This window comes from Rousettus aegyptiacus, unplaced genomic scaffold (genome assembly GCF_014176215.1).
Source record: "Rousettus aegyptiacus isolate mRouAeg1 unplaced genomic scaffold, mRouAeg1.p scaffold_m13_p_9, whole genome shotgun sequence".
In the NCBI taxonomy this organism is placed as follows: Eukaryota; Metazoa; Chordata; class Mammalia; order Chiroptera; family Pteropodidae; genus Rousettus; species Rousettus aegyptiacus.
Window position 1 is genome coordinate 21039897 of NW_023416312.1, and position 22661 is coordinate 21062557.

General features: G+C 33.0%; 1 protein-coding gene and 1 pseudogene across 4 annotated transcripts in view; one reads left to right on the forward strand and one right to left on the reverse strand.

Moving 5' to 3' along the window:
• CFAP47 (cilia and flagella associated protein 47) overlaps positions 1–22661 on the forward strand; it is a 364825-nt gene that overhangs the window by 320319 nt on the left and 21845 nt on the right. For all 4 annotated transcript variants that reach the window (XM_016128242.2, XM_036227120.1, XM_036227121.1 and 1 more), the window contains 3 exons: positions 9514–9673; positions 11101–11195; positions 13561–13713. In XM_016128242.2, coding sequence (XP_015983728.2) covers positions 9514–9673; positions 11101–11195; positions 13561–13713 — 408 coding nt within the window. The remainder of the gene's footprint in view (positions 1–9513; positions 9674–11100; positions 11196–13560; positions 13714–22661) is intronic.
• On the reverse strand, positions 7060–7710 carry LOC107501775 (annotated as a pseudogene).

Sequence of the window (22661 nt, forward strand, 5' to 3'; positions counted from 1 at the left end):
CTAGTTTCATGGTTTTGGGTCATACATTTGAGGTTTTAATCCATTTTGAGTTTATTCTTGTATATGGTATTTATTTATTTTTTCCATGTGTCTGTCCAGTTTTTCCAACACCATTTATTGAAGAGTTTGTCTTTACTCTATTGTATATTCTTACCTCCTTTGTTATAGATTAAATGACCGTATAAGAGTGGGTTTATTTCTGGGCTCTCTATTCTGTTCCATTGATCTGTTTATCTGTTTTTATGCCAGTACCATGTTTTTTTTTGATGACTATAGGCTTGTAGTATTGTGTGATATTAGGTAGCATGATACCTCCAGCTTTGTTCTTCTTTTTCAAGATTTCTTTGTGTATTTAGGCTCTTTTGTGGTTCCACATAAATTTTAGAATTATTTGTTCTTGTTATGTAAAAAATGTCATTGGTATGTTATTAGGGATTGCATCGGATCTGTAGATTGCTTTGGGTAGTATGGACATTTTAACAATGTTAATTCTTCCTATCCTTGAGCATGATATAGCCTTACATTATTTTTATCTTCTTAAATTTCTTTCTTCAATGTCATATAGGTCTTTTACCTTCTTGGTTAAATTTATTCCTAGGTATTTTATTCTTTTTCATGCAATCGTAAATTAAATTCTTTTCTTAATTTTTCTCTCTGTTAGTTTGTTATTGGTGTAAGAAAATTCAACCAATTTCTGAATGTTAATTTTGTATCCTACTATTTTACCGAATACCTTTTTAATGAGTAAAACTTGATTGAATATCCAGGAAATTATGTGAGTGAAAAAGCTAACTGCAAAATTATTTACTGTATGATTCCATTCATCTAACATTCTTCATGTGACAAAATTATAGAAACAGAGAACAGATTAGCAGTTGTAATGATTCAGAGATGGCATAGTGAAGGAGCTAGGGGTGTCTATAAAAGGTCAAACAGAGGGATACTTATTGGGATGAAATTTCTATATTTTGACTGTATCAATATAAATATTCTGGTTTTTGTATTGTAATAGCTTGAAAGATGAGAGACATGGGATCTCGCTTTTATTTCTTTAACTGCATATTTATAATTATCTCAAATATCTTTGTATTGGATAAGGATTATATCATTATAAAATGAGAGAATAGTCAAAAAGATAAAGACTTACGCTATATTTGGTATCTGTAATATCTATTTTTAACAGATAAAATATGTATCATTTGTGTTTATATGATTCTTAATAATCAGAGCTAAATAAGCAGAGTTCTAGCATTGCATTTAGAAAAGAGTTTTTTTCTCTAATAAGAGATAATTGCTATGTTTCATGTTGATTTTAGGTAACATATATCATGTAGTTTGACATGAATAATAAAAATTCTATTTGCAAAAATGATTTTTAAAAATTAAATGTTGCTATTTATGAATTAGAAAATGTTTTCAAGACTTCAATGTTTAGTGACATTTAATGGTGTGCTGCTGCCTGACATAAAGCATGCCCAGATCTCCAGATAATTATCATGAGTGTTTATTAAATTATATTAGCAGCTAAGCATGATTTCACATTTTTTATAAAATATTCTTTTCTATTGTGTTGTGACCAATTTTTCACACGAATGAGCTCAGATTACAATTACATAGATTTTAAATTATGATTTATAGCATAAAGTAGGTGGATTTCCTAGCTAGTCAGTGAAGCTACTAATTTTATTGTGAAAAAACAAAGCCACAGCTTTTGTTATTCAAAGATACCTGGATACCTGTCTCTTGGACAAATATAATTTGCAATTTAGACCTACTTATACAATTAGAACATTTCTATGAAGAGAATAGAAATTGAACTTATTAAAATAGTTTATAAGGTCTGGACTTTAAAAATGGAACCCAAGGCACAGTGGCATTTCTCTTTTCAGTCATTTTATGCAATTTTCTTAATTTCACAAATACAGGTATATATTCTAATACAGAGAGGACTAGCATCTGCTTAGGAGTTATGAATATGAGGCCTTTAAAATAGGTAGAATGGTTGATGGATGTCAAGATGAGTAAATACTAAAGAATAATAGAGAGGTAAATTGTGAGTGAGTAATGAACTTTTGATAGAACCTGGTTTTTCTTTAATAAAATTCTCTATAGTAAAATTTCCTGCAGTGAACTGAAACTTGATAACTGCTACTGACATTCATCATTTATTTCCCTACTCACATCTGATATTCATCCTTCTTGTTTCATTAAGAATACAGAGTCAAATTAGAGTCTTTTTGTCTGATTCTTCCATTATATCGATCAGCCTAATTTTATTTTCATCCATGTACCTTGCATTCCCTCTCATTACATCACAAAAGCTCTCTATGCCCCTTTGGGCATCCTTCTGCTTGTTCGTTGAACCCCTCTCCTACTCAACCATGTGTAGCTCTCTAGGAATTCTCTCCTCTGCCTTCTCTATAATTCTTATTGGATTATTTCTGTCAACATGCACATGCTATAATAGCTCTTAATGTTAAAAGACATGCCTCTGTTTATGTCTTATCTCTGCCAGCTACTATTCCATTTCTCTGATCTCTCTGTATAGCAAAACAATTTGAAGGGTTATCTATATACTTATTGTCTTCCCTTCTTATACCATTATTTCTTGAACCCAAACAATTCCAGCTTTATTTTCAATCTGTCTATAGATACTGCTCCTTTTAAGTTCATCAGTAACATAACATTACCAGATCTAATCATCCATACGCTGTCCTCATCTTGCTCAACTCATGAGCTCTATTTGACACAGTTGATCCCTCATGGTTTTAGAAATAATCAGCCTCCAGGACTCAATTGATTCTTCTTCTATCTCTCTAGTAAACCCTCCTCATTCTCTTTTGTATGTTCCTCTTCTCTTCCTGTCCCCCTGACTTCCTAGAGGCCCAGGGCTCAGGCTTCTCATTTCTATCCACACTCAATGAGATTTCATTCTGTTGCACATGAAATTCCAACAACTTCTAAATTGATGGTCCCAGCTTTGTCCTCTCCTTAAATCCGGACTCATATAGCTACTGACTATCTCAGTATTCTACCCAGAGGTGTCTACAAGACATCTCAAACTTCTTTAGGTGCTCTGCTCAAGTGAATATTATCAGAGAGGCCTTCCTAGACCACCCTATAATAATATCCACATCACTCTAATCCTTATTGTTTTACTCAACACCATACGTATGATACATTTTATTTATAGTTTGACTTCTATTCTCACCACCCCCCAAAAAAGCATTCTGGAATACATGACCCAGGAAAGCAGGGGTCTTATTTTCTTCACTATTTTATCCCTAATGCTTATTTCAATGCATGGCACATAGTATTTTCTGAAAGAATAAGTGAAAGAATAAAATAGTGTAGAATTAATACATACTATACGAAATGGGACGATCTGAATGGAACTGGAATAGTACCTTTGCCATAGCATAACTTTGATATATATATTATATTAGCTTCCCTTTTCATATGAGGAAACTCTCACTTAAACATTTAAATAACTTGCTCAATTTCCCAGAACTAGTGAGTAACAGAGCATAAATTTAAACTTCTAAAGCTATGCTCTATACTTTATCACAGTGCATTATTCCTGTAGGTGAAGAGAGAGATTTTACACACACACACACACACACACACACACACACACACACACACAGTACAGAGTACAAAGAACACATGGTAATTGGTCAATAAGGTGTATTAGTTATAGTAGTAGTAGTAGTAGTAGTAGTAGTAGTAGTAGTAGTAGTAGAAGACAAGTTTATCTTAAAATTATCTACTTTCCAAGAAAATATTGAATTCCCCAAAGTTATTTTTTTAAATCTTAGTTATCTTTTCTATTTGTGAAGAAAAATGTTATAGAATATTAGAGCTGGAAGAAGCTCTAATCATGTAAAGCTCTATGTAGCATGTGCTTGATGACTTTCAATGACCAAAAACTATCTCCTTCATTGTATCTCTAGTCAGGAGGCTCTGATCATGGATTTTACCTCATTTTGAGCCAGCAATGAAATATTTACAGTAAAATCAATATTTTCTTTAAGTGCCATTTTTTTTAATTTTTGTTAATGTATTAGATTTTTAACAAGTAAACCTAAAACTATATCTTACAGGTATTTAGTTCATGATATAAAATTTACCTTAGCAACCATTTTTGTTTTTAAAAACTCCCACACCTATTTTAAAAACATTCTCTGTTACAAACTGAACATTTTTTTCTAAGAGGCATGGAGTTTCATGTTTCCCCCAATTACCTATATGAGCAAATGTGACTTTCCAAATAGTGCTTACTTTTTCTACACTAAACTCTTCCATTTAGTGTATACTTTAGACAACTTCTTTATTAAATCACAAACATTAGCTAGCTCTATAAAAGATGAACAGGGTAAAGAAGCAACAGTGTCTAATTTTTCACAAAGAAAATTCAATTCCTGTACTGTCCTTCCTGTTATTCAATAGGTGCCCACATTCAGTCAATGAGGTACAGGTTGGAGGGGAAGAATGCTTTTTCATGATCATAGCAACCAGATGTCAGTCAAAGTCAAGTTTATCTGTCCTGTGTTTTGAGAGCCTGGAACTACAACTTTTGTCAGCCAGTTTAATGGCATTCCATGCCTCCATCTCTGAGACATTGGGAAAGAAAAAATAATTTTATGTTAGTTTGCTAGGGTTGCAATACAAAATACCAGACTGGGTGGCTTAAACAAATTAATATTTTCACAGTTCTGGAGACTAGAGGTCCAAGATGAAAGGGTTGGGAGGTTTGGTTTCTTCTGAGGTGTCTCCTTGGTTTGTAGATGGCAGCCTTCTCACAATATTCTTACATGGTCTTTCCTTTTGTGAGTGCATCCCTAATGTGTGCCAGTGTCCAAATTTCCTCTTTTTATAAGAACATCTGTCCAATTGGATTAGGACCTCAGCTTAACAGTCTTATTTTAACTTAACCACCTCTTTAAGACCCTGTTTTCAAATACAGTTATATTCTGAGATATTGGCGACTACAGCTTCAACATAGGATTAGTCAGGGGGACGTAATTCAACCCATAATATCTTTGAAGGACCAGTGAATTGATTCTTCTCCTAATTGCTAGATAAACAATTCTGTTCCATCTTTTATTCATAATTTAAAGGTTATTTTTCAAAATATTCATTGCTTAAAATATGAAGTATTCAGGTAAAAAAGTGCATAGATTTCATGTGTGAAAATGGTTAATGAAAAGTCATGTTCTTAATGACTATGTTTTTAAAATAAAAACTTATGTTCTTATTTAAAATAAACCACTATAACAAAAATAATAGCATGACTTAGTGTGCTAGTATGTTTCTTAGTATCTCTTTGATTACCCAATGTGGGCTGTCTAATGCCATATTAAATATTAGAAATTAAGCTGTGGGGAGCAGTAATGCAGTAGCAGTAAAGTGATTAAAAATTAATCTTCCAGGATGAAATATTTTCATTACTAAAATGAAGATTATGTTCACTTTACTCTCTTGAGAAAGTTTTTCTTTTAAGAAGGCAGAAAATTTCATAGCTATTAAAGCATTTTACAATTTCTACATTCCAAATAATAGATCAGTGCATAAATATTTCTAACAGCTTTAATCAAAAGAGCAATCAAAATAGTAGTTTTAAAATACAGTGAATAAAATTTTGAATGCCGGGTGTAACATAGCAGATTTCAAAAGCAAAAGTAATAATAATAATAATAATAATAATAGTAATACAATGAATGTCGCTCTTTCATATTTCTCAGATACTAAACATGAAGTATTATCAGTGTTTCAAAAATTCTATAAATAATCTATACCTCATCATACTTGGTAGATTTCCTAGTGAGAAGATAGAAACAACTGATATAGTTTCTCTCAGCTTCCTGCTTAACACTTATGAAAATACTGCAATAAGCCTCTAGCAAACACTGAAAACTAAGATTGGCTGAAAATCTATTTCAAGAAACTAGAAGCACCTAATATTATGCTCACATGAAAAAAATAGAGGCCATGCTGTTACTCTTGAATAGATCGTGAATGGACCAATATGTCAATTATTTTTTTAAAGTATAAATGTAGGGTGATCCCATTAAACATACTATTTGCCTCCTCATACACTTCCTGCAGCTAACTGTTCATTCCAAATTTAGAAAAATTATTTTAAAAAATGAGATGAAATACATAAATAAAAATAAGTGAAGGAAGGAAGGAAGGAAGGAAGGAAGGAAGGAAGGAAGGAAGGAAGGAAGGAAGGAAGAACAAGCTAGAGAAGATGACAATTAGCCCTACTAGAAAATAAAGCATATATAATTAAAAACAATGTGGCAGTTGCACCTGAATAGAAAGAAAAAGAAACCTAGGGAATACAGAAAAAGACCAAAATACATATAGAAATGCCATGAAAGCAGCATTTCAAATCAATGTACTTTTCAGTAAGTGGTTTTTGGATAATTTGTCCCATATAGAAAATTCATAACATTGGATACATTCTTCATTCCATACATATAGATAAACTACAAATTGAACATTTAACTATACAAATAAAAACATGTATGTATTAGAAGAAAACATAGGTAGATTCTCTATTCATTCTCTACTTGAAAGAAACAATGGGAACATTGCAGGAAATAAAACTCATTTGTGAGACACAAAATGAATTTGATAAATTCTCAGAGCTTTTTTTCAGTGTTAAATTTTAGTCATTTCTTGTAAATTAATAACAGCACAGTGATTCTTACTATTCAAGCAAGCAATAATTTTAAAAAAACTTATCATGAATTCAATAGGGAGCTACAGTTCTTTCTAGTCTGGCAAAAAGTTATAGCCACAAATAGGCTACTAGATTTGTGTGTGTGAGAGAGCAACCATCTGATTTATAAAAAGACAACAAATTTTAAAATGACACAACAATATTATTTTCAAAACAACATCAAAAATGAGTGTGTTTAACCATATGAGTTGAGGCTCATAACAGAGCAAATGGTTATGTGGAATAATAATTCATGCTGTAGTATGTTAATAAACTGGCAACAGAAAAAGTTGGCTGAATGAAAGCAGAGGAACTTTGTCTCTTAAGAATTAGAACTGAGGGACTCTACAATCATCCGGCATCCTCTCAGTGTTCTACCTATGGTTAAAAATGTACATGACGGGAATTCCAGGGATCTTCTCCATCCTTCATTTAAAGTCCTCTCCAGTCAATCATGGCCACAATGTAACTCTTGTGCTACTTTACTCTTTGTACTAAGCAGTCATCTGCATAGATGCCTTTGTGTGTGTGTGTGTGCGTGTGTGTGTGTGTGTGTGTGTGCGTGTGTGTGTGTGTTTAGTAATTGTTCATATCTTGGATCCTTAGCAATCTTTAGAGCTACTCAATACTTCTGCACCAAGTTCTTAATTTTGGCCATTATGCAGTCACTTATACAAAGGATACACTTGGCATACAGACAGTCCATTATTGACTGCACTAAGTCCAGTTTTTCTTTAATGAAAAAGTAGATGAAGTTGGTATAAACCAGGATGTGGTAAGGTGGGCCCAGCTGTGTATTATATTGAAAGAATAAGCAAGAAGGGTGTTGGGGGACTTCTCTTTCTTTGAGTGCACTGGGATCTTTTCTTTTCTTTTTTCATTTTAAGTTGTAATCTATCTTATTCTTTAAGCATCTGATCTCTGAAATTAAACATTCACTTCATGGTCACGTACTTTCTTGTTTTCTTTTGCTTCCCCATGTTCATGCTGCACTCTTGTTTCTTCTGGAATCCGCTACTAGATTTATATCTAAATCGGCTTACGTGTCATAACATTATCATTCCATACTTTCAATTCAAACATTATAAAAAAGCATGGTGTTAATAATGAATTATACTTTTATATGTTTATCTTAACTTACCTTACACCATCCAAATGTCTAGGTTTAATTTTAATCATAATATAATCTAATTTTAGTGATACTATAATTTTGTAAGGGTAAGTAATAATTTCTAAACTTGATTTCCTTGGGGATGCATGCTGGTTTATTCGACTCAGCTCTTGCTGTTTTTATTATCTAGTTCTTGCTGTTTTAATTCATTTGAAAGCAATGATTCACTAAAAATATAGAGCTCATAAATGCAAAGTTGAAGATAACAGACATTGTTTAGATAGCTTAGTAAACAATGCAATCTTTTATTGGGGCTTTGGGCAAGTTAACCAAATTGTCTCAGTTTCTCCATCTCTAAAATAAGAAACATAATAGCACTTCATTTATAGTGATTTTCTTAGAATGAAATGAATTACCATATGAAAAATACTTAGCATGGAGCCTGGCATATAGTCAGTTCTCAATAAATAATGACTCATAACCATATTAATTATTCTTAACTATAATATTAGACCTTAGAACATTTTCACTTCCTGAAGGAATAAAATTTTAAATTTTAAAATTTATAAGAATTTTGAGTTGTGATGTTTTGCAGAAGGGCCATTTTCTAGTTTCTTTCTTAATGTTCTTAGTAGTTTAGTACAGCATTCTCTCTCATCTGAGACAAAATGGCTGGGAATATCATCAACCTTATAACAAAGAATTTTAAAAGAAAATATAGTCAATGTCCCTTATTTTCTTATAAAGAAATAGTGTTACTCTTCACAATAAAGGGAAACACTCATCACTTGGAAGCCTTCACTGTTACAAGTGGCCAGAAGTTCACCACTCTTCCAATCTCTTAATACTTTTCCAACAGATAGGATTTACTGTCAAAGTATGGTCCCATGACCATCTGCTTCTGCATCCCATGAGGTGCTACTTAAACATGCAGCTTCCTGGACCACAGCCCAGACTGAATAAATGTGGGGCTTAGCAAGCTCCATGTCTAACAAGTATCACAGGTGGTTCTTATACAAAGTTAAGATTAAAAAATTCTAATCCATTAGAACATGAGAAAATGCTGTCAGTTTTTCCTTCTTCTGCTTTTTACAGGCTGGAGTGGGTGCCCTTTTCTTTCACCTTTTCTTTCACAAATACACTTTGACTTCCCTCACGGCACCCATTAAGTAAATGAACAGTTTATTGGTAGCAATTTGGGGTTTCTAAGCAGATATCTAGAGCCATTATGGTCTAGAGGAAAAATACACAAGAAATTAAGGATCGAAAATTGCTGTACTTTGTCTTTTGCAAAATGTAATAAGACTTGAAAAGATTTGTGGGTTTTATGGTTCTTTTATCACAGTGGGAAGCCCAAGCCATCTTTTTCAACATTTTCTCAGCCCTTCCAGCTTCTTCAGGAGAACCTTCTTGCCTCAGGATAAATGTGTGTGTGTGTGTGTGTGTGTGTGTGTGTGTGTGTGTGTGTGTGTTTTAATAGAGTTGATGACATTTGAAGAAAATTAGTGAGGCCAGTAAAATGTGCTTATAATTTAGCAAAATGTATTTTTTTGTTAAGAAGTAATCTAGAAAAAAATGATTATCGGTAAACAAATAAGGATATTACTTTCAGTTGTTTGAATTGTATCTGAAAATATTTACCACGTTAAAAATTGTTTTTGCATTTTTACAGGAATTGCATTGCCTCCTAAAGGAATTATAAATATCCCAGTGATGTTTGTACCCAAAATTATGAGATTACAGAAAACAATGGTCATTATTCAAATGATGAGAGCAAATGGAAAAAGTTGGCCTATTGACAATTTTGATGAATTGAGCACAGACACAAAAAGGTAACATTCAAATTAGGACATTGAAGGAAAATTATTTCATTTAGTCTAGCACTGGTATAATCAGTTTCTTTTATATATTATGCAATGTATAAAGTTCATGATTTTATATTCTCTGATGTGTTGAAATTTATATGTTCAGAGAGGGAATTATATTTGTTATTTGGGTTTAGTATATATCATTGCTGATATGAAGTTCAGAGTGATGAACAAGTTAATATTAAGAATCATGTCAATGAATCAGAGTCAGAGACAAATAAAAGGACTGTTTTGACTGGGAAAATAACCTGTATTTAGAAAACAACCTAAAACCGCTCGCTTGTCTAGGCAAAGTGTAGGACTTGTGATGCTGGCATTCACCAAGTGATGGCACTGTGCCAGGTAGATACGACATCCTGTTGAAACAGTACTGTGACTAGGGGATACTGTGTCATTTCCAGAATGTAGGTTACTTGTATACTCTCTTCGCTTCACTGAAATTTCGGGGAACTCTAATAATGCTGCAAAATTGAAATGTTTCCTCAGCTTTATAGTTAATTAAATAATGGTCTAGAAATCTTAATTAAAAAGAAATTCTTTGTCCTGTGTGTTCATATTTCCTCTCCACATTTCAAAAAAATTTTTCCTGTGGGCCCATTCTGCCATACTTTTTACCACTTCTGCAGCCAAGACTGCCTACATGATTTGTGGTTCCCAGTAAAAAATGAAAATATGGGGGTTCTTGTTCAAAAACTATTAATAATTTCAAGACAGTTATAGTATATACATTAAACAAGCATGGAAGAATTCTTAGTGTGAGGTTTCTGTGCTGTTGCATAGTTCACATACCCACGAAGCTGGTCCTACCTGCTATGACTTAGGTTTCATTTCGAACAAGAAAAGCCCATTTTCAACAATGATCAGAAGTATTTTCTAATATTGCCACCTTCCTGATGTTGTATAATGGACTTAAAATATTTTGACAAATGCCTTTTTCTTTTAACTGGTATCCCCCAAAAGTAAATATCTCATCACTTTCTGAAGTCCTATAGTTAATGACATTTTTTTATGTGTGTTTTGCTCGTCTAATTTAGAATGTAATCCATGGGAATTGTATTACAATTCCTCTGATTAAGCACAGTTTAGTCACATCAGTATATACCAATGCCAAGCTTTAAATGTAGGAGGAAAGTTCTTCAGTTTTAACTTGTATCTCACAATGGTTGTATTCCATTTTTACTTGTGATAATTTCCCAGGATTTGCTTTGAAATGTTTATAAAATCAACGTTCGCTGAAAGTGTTTTGTATTTTATACTTAGCTTCTCTCTACCAAAGTTTAAATTCACAAGCTCTTTTAAAATACCATTAGGTTCATAAAAAATTTGCTCTTTTCAGCTAATATTGAAAGTGTTTATTATATTTGTTCACTCTTCATTTAATTTCTAATTAGAACTATGGGAATAGACAGTGGAGAAATACAAACAATACAATGGATATACCCCATTCTTGGACTCCCACAGGCAAAACATGCTAAATTCCCTCCAGGTAAGTACATTTTAGTGTCAGAAAACACCAGAATTTGAAGAGACCTTCTAATCCCAACTTTTCTTTGTACAAGTAAGAAGTTGAGGTCTGGAGGAAGTAAGTTGTGAAGTAACCAGCCCTATTGGTGGGAATGCTAGGAATGATTCTGGTCCTCTAACAATGAGTCCAATGATCTTTCCACAAAACTACACCATTTTCAGTTGTTCTTCTTGTTGGCAGAACCTAGAAATCAGCTAAAATTGAAATAACATTAATTTCAGGGCCCTTTATCTCACATTCTGTGAAGCACTCAAAGCCCTCTACTAGATCTATGAGTCCCAGGTATTTGTTTTGGTCACATTTAATCACCATATTTCAATTTCTGTGTAATTCTAAGTCTCATCCAGTAACTATCCTATGGAAACATTGAGCTCTCAATTCTTACTTTTACCACACACTAGTCGTTTTTGATGTCCTCCAAAAACTAGTTGAAATGTACTAAAGTTCTCAAGGGGGTACACTTTGCCACCGTACACTCAACATAAAATATATTCTGAAATGGATAGTGTGCTAGTTATTAAATTATTGTTCCAAAAGCCAAAAACCTATTCTAGTAATTATTTTTATCTACAAATGCCCTTAAGAAAAAAATAGGTATAATTTTATAAATATATATTATGTACCTTCTCTACAGTTCATTCTTCATTGATAAGAATGCATTACAGTTTATCTATTGCTTTCCCAGTTCAACTGTATCACCATCATTGTTTATTGTTTCTTTTCTTTTTTATGTATCTGTCACCCAAGTTATTCTCAAATCCAGGATACTTTAGTTGTTCTGTGAGCCACCTTTTCTCTCTGTGCATTCCTATCTGCTCTTGTCCACTGGGGAAGACAATTGGAAAATGACTCCACAACCTGTCATAGTGGAAATACAATGGCTGTGAATCCACTGTGATTTCATGATTCTTATATTATCAGGACAATGATTTCCTAAGGACTTACAGGATAAGACCAGTAATGTGATGCTAATTATTACTAATTATAACTTTGATCATACTCATTTCCAACTTAACCAGAAAAGCTTGTACATTTTCCTCTGCTGTATCAACCCTCTTAGTTTACATCTAACTTTGTACCCTTATTATACATTTCACATACTTATTCTAAGTCCAAAATATTGAATATCAACCTGTAAATTTTATCATTTAAAATAAATTCATTTAAAATATTTTTATACTATAAATGTGGTATGTTTGTGAAGACACATAAATCTCAAAACATTATCCAATTTTGTAGTTTAAGTGAATATATTGTTATCGATGCTATAAAAGCATAGCGTAATTCAGTTCGAAAGCTTTTATAATTTTATGGTTCCCTTTTTATCCTTTATATGCAATTTATGTCCTATGTGCATCTGAAGTGATAAAAATACAACATTTAATATATTTTGGAGAAATATTCTTATTTATGTTGACTCTAGTATACCTGGCCCCATACTATTTTATTGTATAAAATTAATACCAAAGGAATACATTAATATTTCTTTATATAGTTAGTAAGTAGCTTTATAGTAACAATATTTTGGTTTCTCACAAGATTACTGACAACTTCTTCTGAGAATAACAATGTAAGAAAAGATTGGAATTTAATATATATAAGTACATAAAGTTTTTATGCTGTACATTAATGTCACATTTTAATATTAATTTTAAATGATTTATTATGATTTTATTTTTAATTGTTCATTAGTGTATTTTCTAAATTTAAAAGCAACCCATGAGTGAAAATCAAAATATTTTATTTAAATATTTTAAATACAAATTTTGAGATGCATGTAAATAAATATAATAGAAATATTTTTGAACTGGTATTACAAAATAAATGATACATAATTTATTTTTTAAATTATTTGAATGTATTTGCTATAGTATAATTATGTAAGTAGAATCTGATATTTATCACAATGAGCATACAGATAGCTGAAAAATTCACATGTTCATGACCACCAATTGAATTATCAATATAGCTAGGTCAGTTCCTGAATCAAATTTCTACATCCTAGTATAATTTTCTATTATCTAAGTCCCCTAGATTTATCTCTCCTTGTTATTTTTACATATTATTTAATATTCATATTTTATTTCAAAATGGCATGTTTATAGATATTGCATGAAAAAGTGAATGAGTGAGTGAGTGGGAAACAGAAAGAGAGAGAGAGAGAGAGAGAGAGAGAGAGAGAGAGAGAGAGAGAGAGAGAGAGAATGCCAGATGCAATGCCAAAGGAAGGAACTTTTATTTTTCATGACATAATTTATTTTCTTCTATCTCAAGAATGATCATATCACCTAATAGTCAAAATAACTGGAAATATTCTCTCCTGTAGTTGTTGTAAAATGTCAGTCCAAGAAGCGGGTAGAAGAGGAGCTGAATGTTATGCTGACTGGTGATTTTTTGGGAGAAAATCCTATCTTAAATGTGTCAGATTTTATAGTAGCTCCAAGAAGACATTCATATGCATCTTATGAAGATATCGACGGTAAGAGAAGCACAGTCATGGATATAAAAATAATGCTAAGTAAAACCTGTTTCCTTAAATTACAGGTTACTGATTACTCAGTTACATGAAAATCTATGCCCATTTATTTTTCATTTACAATATGTCATTAAAATAGTGCTCGACAAGTGTTCTGTTACCTTTGTTCTCTTCACAGTAGTTATCTCCAAAATGATAATAATTACAGTTATTAATGGATTTATAAGAATAAATTGTCATTCTGTCATCAGTCAGAAGAGAAAAAACTGTAGCAACTAAATTTTCCACTACTCTTCAACTTTAATTTCTTCCTTTACTCTCTTTTTCTAATTTAAGAGATGTGATTGAAGCCATGTCTTACAGCTTTAAATTTAGAAGCACGACCTTGAATAAAATGTTTCTTACTTAAAGAAATAGAAAAATTGACAAAATAGATATAATACTCAAATTTTATAAAATAATCCCATTAACATTTAGAATCTTAAACAAGACTTTTCAAAATGTCGATTGATGGTCTGGAAAAATCAAATTCCAGTGATGCAGACGTTATTTTTCAACTATCTTCCAGATGAACTAAAGTAGAATGCTTCTATTTCACATCTAAAGGGAAGTTCCTTTAGCAATATTTTATTAAAACCAAGGAGGAATATCTATGTTTTATGTGTTATTTAAAAATTAAATCGACCACAAAATCAAGTATGATATTCCTTGTAGAAGTGAAATACCTTCTCTAGTTTTCTCTTTCACAGCTATTTTTTTTTACTTTGGTGTCAATATTATCATTTCTGTGTCTGATCTAATTATTTCATGATAGAAGTATATAAATGAGATATCACTGATGAGAGAGAGTATGCAAGAGTATAAAGAAAATATACAATAAATAATAGAATAGTTTTTAATTTTTTTTATAATAATTGGTTATTTCTATTAAATAATCAATGCTTGTTTTAGGCGGTTCAAGAAATCCCACTCAGATGATGAGTACCAAACAAGACAGGCTTATTTCTCTCTCACATGAAAGCCTGGACTTGCAGGTGGTCCAGGGAGGGAGTGCAGTGTTTATGCCCCTTGAGATCATCCAGAGACCAGGTTCATCTTCTCTTGTTGCTCCACCATCCCCTACTTTGTCCTCATCTGCATGGTCAATTGCACAGTGGCATCCACAGTAGAGAGCAAGTTGGTTCCCTTTAAAGCCATGACCTGAAGATACACACATCATTTCTGTTTACATCCCATTGGTCACAACTCGGTATGTGGACACAGCTAGCTGAAGTTGAGGCTAGAAAATGTCTTCTGACAGGCCCAGATAAAATTGGAGACTCTCTATTATTTAAAAAAAGAAAAACAAGGAAATACCAAGGAGACAGCAATCTCTGCCATACTTTATTTATTTTGGACTTGTAAAACTTAACTATCTATCTACATAGCCATCCAAAAGTACTTTCTGAGAACCAATTATACATGAAGTATTTTTCTGTGCCTGGTGACACAAAGTGCTTGCCCTCACACCCTCGCATCTCTCTCCTACCATCAGACTGGTGTCTCTATTCTTCAGGATAGAGTCCCAGTCAGTTTCTAGTCAGCATGTCAAATCCCCTGCTGAGACAAGGATCCAAAATTAACTGATTCTCTGCACAGCCCTATTGCTATGGACTGAGTACCACCATCTCTTTTTCTCCAATTCCCTCTGCCACCTATCTGATATAAAGTATTATCATTGTCCCTGCCTGTGCCTTTTACCATGCCCAAACCCAGATTATAACCTTATTGCTAATCATGCCAGTTTATTTATTGAGCACTTACTTTCTTCCATGAACTTTCCTAAGTATTTTATGTTTTTTATTCATTATAAAATCACACAATTTATTATCAAAGTAACCCTACGAGGAAGGGAGTATGACTATATTTTTATTTTACAATTGAGGAAATCTAGGTAAAAGAAGTTTAATGATTTGTTTCAGGTTGTTCAACATAGCAGTGGAAGGCATAGTATATGAATCCAGGCTTGATTATTTTTCAAACTTTTTTTTTAATTTTGAAGTAGCTCTAGATTTAAAACCTAGATGTGAAATAGTAGGTTCCGAACTATTCATATTATAATCAGGCCTAACATAATTGCTTTTCCTGTTACAGCCCTGTAGGAACAAAAAAAAATTACCAAGACAAAGCTTTCGAAGACATTCCCTAATATAAAGTATAATGCCCAGAGTGAACAATCAGTAAGCAAGAGTTGTTTCTACTTCCCCTTTATTATCACGCTCTATTTTATTTTACTTCCTACCCTGTTTGATCTCATTGTTCTTTCTTCCCCCCCTGTAGCAATGCTTATCCATTGCTTTCTGAATAAGATAGTACCTTGGAACATATAGACTTATCAATATTCATCCATTTTTGTCCCACAGAAATATCTATTTCATATGAAACTGCTGGTATCTGATAGTTTTTTATCTATGAAAATGCCTTTTCCTTTGATGCATTCTATGTAAAACAGTCCAGAATTACCCTTCACCATTTGTCCCCTACTATTATTTCAGCCTCTTGTTTCCCTAGGTTGTTAACCTATTACTGAACCAAGTGTGATCACTTGCTACTTTTGTACAGTTACTGTCCACTTTCCTAGCATGATGAATGTCTGTGAGATAATCTTCCCTTTCATCTTGCCAACTTCCACTCATTTCTTGTGGAAACTACTTACACTAGCCATATAATTCTTATAATAGCTCAATCATATACTTTCCCCCTACTCAAAGTAGGTGTCTAATGGAGGTTGGGCTTCTGAGTCCTCCCCCTCCCCTATATCTTTCGTAGTTAGAATACAGTAAGTCTGTTTCTCTTCATTTGCAGAAGCTACGGTACGTAAAGCTGTGGAGTATTTTTCTGTCTGCTTTTCTCTGCGTGCCTTTTCTTCTCCTCTTTTTGTAGGTCTACTTTCTCTGCCTACTCATCAACTTATACTCATGGCTCAGATGATCAATTAATCCTTCCTTTTACTTTATGACATCATGGTAACTTCCAAAAAAATCATTCGCATTAAGATTTGGTTATTTGCAAACAAGCATTCTAAGGGTGAATATAGAAGAAGACCTGGAAATAATATTTGTTAAATTAATTATGAAAATGTCAGAATAATCTTCTACACACTATAAGATTTTGAAGGCGATATTTTAAAAACTGGAGATGGAGTTATGAATTGGGTATCTATGTTATATGTACCCAGTGTATTTCATAAGATCTTTGGAATTACAAGGAAACTAGTTTACATTAATTCTGTTCTTTCTATTTACTGGCTAGTTATTGATAGTGTGAACTATGTGAGATAAGGAGATAGTAATACTACGGGATTGTACAATGAGATATTTAATTTTTAATTATGTTAATTTATTGGTTATTTTTCTCTTTAATTGAACTTCAGTTTTGTAATTGCAAATATGCCAAATTAATCACACACTGCTTAAATTTATTTTTAAAAATGAAATAAATTTAAATGAGAAGGGAGTTCCCATTGTAAGACTATTCAATTACTCTTTATTTTAAAGAACTATCTGTTAATTATGAAATAAGACTAATGCAAACCATTTCCATTTATCTCAAAAACATTGTTTTAAGTTGGATACGGTTTGCTTTCATGAATCATGTAGTAGCATTAGAGGAATGTAGGGAATGTAATCTTTAAGTAAATGAAACCCGGTCAGCTTTCTTTTCTTCAACCAATAGCCAATATTGAAAGAGAATGCCGATTGTCTATGCAGATCAAGGCCAAAAATATTAGTGTAGATTAACCTGAGTTCCAATGTGCAATACAACTGCCAATTTCCAGTGATAAATAAATGTAAGTACTTCTTATTTAAAATGAACATTATTTTAATAAGCAGCCAACTTATAGTAACCATACCCCAGTGAATGTCCAGTCCCTTTTTGAAGTGAAATCATTGTCTTGTGTGTCATCCTGATATGCTTAAGTGAATTTTAAGAGTTGAGTGTTCAAACCTTGATTTCTGTTTGAAATCTAGACCGCTGAAGGAAAAACGTTGATGCTTTTATGATGTTAAGTATAAAAAAGTCAAATAAATGCTTGTATATAGGAACCATTTTAGTATGATCTTGCTGCTTTAAATTGCTGCAGTTATATTCTTCTCAGGTTGCAAGCTAAAGAAATTAAAATTCTGATAATAGAAATTGATTAAATCTTATTACCTGGAAAAAAAATCCACTTTCTCCAAGATAAACAAGGTCTATGACAAAAGTGTCAACATCATTTTGAGTGGGAGGTTTTAAAGGCATTTTATTAGGAAAACAATCTTTCTGAAATAGCTCTTCAAAGTATACCTTTTGATATGGCTCTTATTTCACTGCTTTGTTACTTTTCATGATGAAAAATAACACTTAATATTGAAAATAACTGTTTGGAAGACTTGCAGGCTTATCTCTTCCCATCACTCCCTCTACAATAGCCTTTTCTGTGCTCAGTAACAAACTGAAGGAGTTCATTTATTTCTTGGCTGAAGACATTTTAATTTGTGAATGTTTCTGTTCTGAAATTTGGCCTGCAATCCAGAAGTAGATTTTTTTTTCTGTCTCCTCTCAATTTTAATGTTTTTCTGTCTCTATGATAACTGAATATTTGATAAATCAGCTGACCTTTCCCATGTCTGGGTTCCTTAAAGGTGTCTGGTAATAACTTGATTCCTTTCCTTGCCCATATTTCAAAGATATAACTAACTTGCTAACACTCTCTAGGTCTTCCTGCTTGCCCTTCTCTTCTCATCTATTTTTTTGTGAAGAGACAAGTCTGACCGCAAAGTCTGAAAATTCTTTTAGTCTTTACTATATGCAGAGGCAAACCAGCTATTTTCCCCCCATGTGTATAATTTAATTATAGCTTACTCAACAAATTAGCATCCAACAGAGTCATATTGTTCGTGCCATTTTGCGCTTCCTAATGGCTCTTAAATCCCTTATGGTAGAAATTAAAGCGCTTTGCTATGTGGCTTGAATTGTGATGGAGTTTTCAGTGTGATCATTGATTATACCCTGTATTCCATTATCTGAGTTTATAAGAAACTGAGAAGTAGATGTAGAAATACTGCAGATGGAGATCAAAAGTTTACCTTTATTAACTATAAAGGTGGACTGGAAAGTGACTTTGTACTATGAACTCATTTGGGCTCATCAGTACTGTCTACCAAAATTAAGTACATTCACCCCTAACTAACCAGTTGTAGACTCCCTGTAGGAACAAACAAACCACACATGAAGGAGGAGGATGAGAAAGGATGTATTCCTGGATTAAGACATCAGGAAAGAAAGAGAAGGGTCTGCTCATCTTATGTTTTGTTCTTTCACCCTGATTCACTAATCAGATATGTTGCTTTTCCTCCAATGGCAAGTCATGAGGGAGGACATAGATTGATTTTTTCCTCCTATACTTTCCCTTCTTGTTCTACATAAACATGATAAATAGGAGATAAGAATCTCCACCACTCTTTCCTTCATGCTCCCTTTATTTTCATCTTCTTTCCCTGAGAGTCCAATAAAACTATCAAGCCTCATTAAGGGAAAATGCTATGACCTCTCTGCTCTCTCTCCACCTGCACTCCTCATACATGCCATTGAATGAACCAGGACTGGTTGCTTTCATACAACAATCTAGTGAGCATCTTTGCTGCCTGATATTATACTGAGCCCAAGAGATTACAAAATGAACACGACACAGACTGTTATCAAGGAATTCAAAGAAAATCTACCCAACATGTTGGATTTATGTACCTGTATTATTGACAGTTACCCTCCTGGGATAGTATTATACTTAGATTTTTAGACTGTATTTTGCAATCTCATTTCTATAACTTTATAGATTATTTTCTGTGGGCAGAATTTCTTCTATAATTGTGTTTATTCTTCCTAAGTAACTCTTGGTCCATGCATTATTTGTGTCTCTCTGGAGATTAGTATGGTGACTTTCTCTATGAGACTTTTTCTGTGAGAGAAATGGTTTTATTATTAAACTACACATCAAATTCATGCCTCTTCCTCTTATTTCCCAAGTGTTCTATGCTTAAGCCTATTTTTATTTATTTGCTTAATTGTTGATGGTGATGGCATCTGCTCAGCAATTGTCTTTTGTGTCTGATTTGTTGACTTATGTTACACTGGTCTCATTTCACCCTAGGCCCATCATCTTGCTGTATGTTTTTTGCATGTTGTATATAAGCTCCCATGTCAGGTTTGGTCTGCAATTACAAACAGCTCCTGAGAAACCTTTCATTGGTCCTCCATGACCCCACATTGCCTTCTAGACTTGATCCTTTGTTCTGCTGCTCTTTATTTTACTTTCTTTCCTTAACTTACTTCATTAAGGCTTCTGTCCTAACTACTCTAATGAGACAGCCCTTGACAAGATTGTCAACCTGATCCAGTATGCCTAATTTGTGTTCTGAGCTTGCTGAACCTATCAGCAGCATTTACCAGTTGACCCACTTGAAAAACTTTCTGCTCTTGGTTTTCATGACTAGCTTTATTAATTTACTGCCTCACTGGTTGTGCCTTCTCAATCTCTGTTGTTGGCTCCTCTTCCTCTGACTGGAATCTAAATGTTTGAGTGACCAGGGCTTTGCCCTTAGGGCCACCATACTTCTTTGCACAAGTTATGTCCTGCATACTTCCAGATGATGATAGTGATGGCATCTGCTCAGCAACTGGGCCATAGGACAGGCCTGATATTCTAGATTGTGAAGTCTAAAATGAGACAGCTTGGGTTCTTCCATGTAGTCTCTGTAGGGCCTTGAGAAAATTACATTACCTCTCTTTAACTCAGTTTTCTTTGGCTATGGAGATACTAATGGTATCTACTTTATAGGTTATTTTTGAAGATTAAGTGTAAATGTATGGAATACTTAAAAGTACTTGGTGCTCAGTAAATGTTCCATAAGTGTTAGCTATTACCATTATTATCATGTAAAGCTGTAGTTAGATTTTTTGTGATAGTGATGTACTAGATGGCCCATCTTCAGTCACTGCATGATGTTTTGAGAAGGAAACATGGTCCTCTCAATGTCATTCAGTTTTCTCATTAATACATAAAAGAATAATCTATCAAAAAGAAAGTATAAAAATATGATACCTAAATCTTGGATAGAGTCTGAAATTGGATGCTAATTACTAAAAGCTCAGATAAAATATTTATGTTATAATTAATCCCTTTATCTTTTATTCCTGGTATCCTGTTTAAAATAAAATGTAAGCCAAGCATCAGCTGTGTGTGTGGTCACTTTCTTCTTTTAATTTTTATTTTGTAATATATTGTACTTGCAGTCATATCAGAGGAACATACAGTTATTTTGAATTAATCAAAATGTTTGGTCTATTAAATTACCTTATGAAAGTGAAGTAAAATATGTAAATGAGATATCCCTTCACAAAGATATGTAATTTTATAAAAATAATAAGAGTGTGCAGATGGCACATTCTTCATTATCTGTTCAAAGAAAATAGCTCTGGGTAGTTTATCTAGCATCCTCTGTTTTCTTTGAATACCTCGTTGTCTTCATCTTATTTCAAATTTGTCTTATGACCCCATTCATTCCTTATGCAATTATCATATTCTGTCAAATAAATGTATATGTCTATTATTAATGAAGAGAAACTACAGAAATTTAAGGAAATAACATGAACAACAATATTTATTATACTTTGATGATCATTTCTCCATCATTGAGACATTTTATTAGGTTTGCTATGAAATGTATTTCCTACAGATTAAAATATTTGTGGTATAATAATACATAATTTTTAAGTATATTTCGAAATAAATTTTTTATAATTCAGTACCTTTTTATTATTATATTTAGTCAAGTTTTCTTTTTAAAAATTACTGTTATTCTTCCACATTAAGTAAATTTCAGTCATTGTCCTGAGAAAATTCACCCAAATAACAGGAACCCTTGACCAGCAGTTCTCACTGCATGATTTATTGGCACTATGATCCAGACATTAAGTTGAATGGTAATTATGCAGGGACAATATCTGGATGAGAGATTTATCCCTCTGTTCAGTATAATGACTTTGCTGCCATACCCAAATGATTGTTATCATTATTATTTTATGACACTAAAGATAGATAAATAGATATAGATGTAGATGAAGATGTAGATATAAATATATCATACTCTGAAATTCTCTGAAGCCTGTTTGATTAAATATTCTGTATATATGTTAAGGGTATGAATATAGTACTGAAGTAATAAGCTTAGTGATTCTACTTACCAGTCATGACTGCTCAGGCAGCTCCTGCTTTATACATAGCTGGGCATTTCTTGATCTTAATCTACATCTTCCTCTCACCCTTGTCCAGCCACCACCTGGCCTGAACTACTAGGAAAACTTCATTAACTTCTCTTCTAATCTCTTTTTGCTTAATTTACCTTAAATGAACACATCACTTCCATACTTCAAACATTTAGTGGCATCCTGTTATTCTTAGAAGTCCCAGATCCTCAGTGCCCCACACGGTGTTGCCAACTTTGCCCACTTCGTCAATTGATAGGTTGCCCCCTTCATCTATTGATAGGTTCTTCCCACTATCTCTGCTCCACTCACATAAGTTCTTCCTCAAATGGGCTGAGCTGGTTTCTACCATGGAAAATTCTCCACACTTCTCTGAAGCCTAGGAGGCATTTTCTTTATATATCCAGGTAACCCAAATCACCTTTCAGTTTGGTATATTGATCTTCTCCTCAGGACCTTAGCAGTCAGATTCCCAGAACCTATGCTTTCATAGCCTCCTTTACTTCTCCATAGTAGCAGTTATCACAGTAATATTTTAAAAACTAATGGTATGAATGGTAGTTTATTGGCAGTTCTCTCCTCTCAATCGTAAGCATGAAGATAAGAACCATACTTGTGATTTCAAGGAAACCTTTCAATTATTTGCTGAATGACTAAAGAAATTAAAA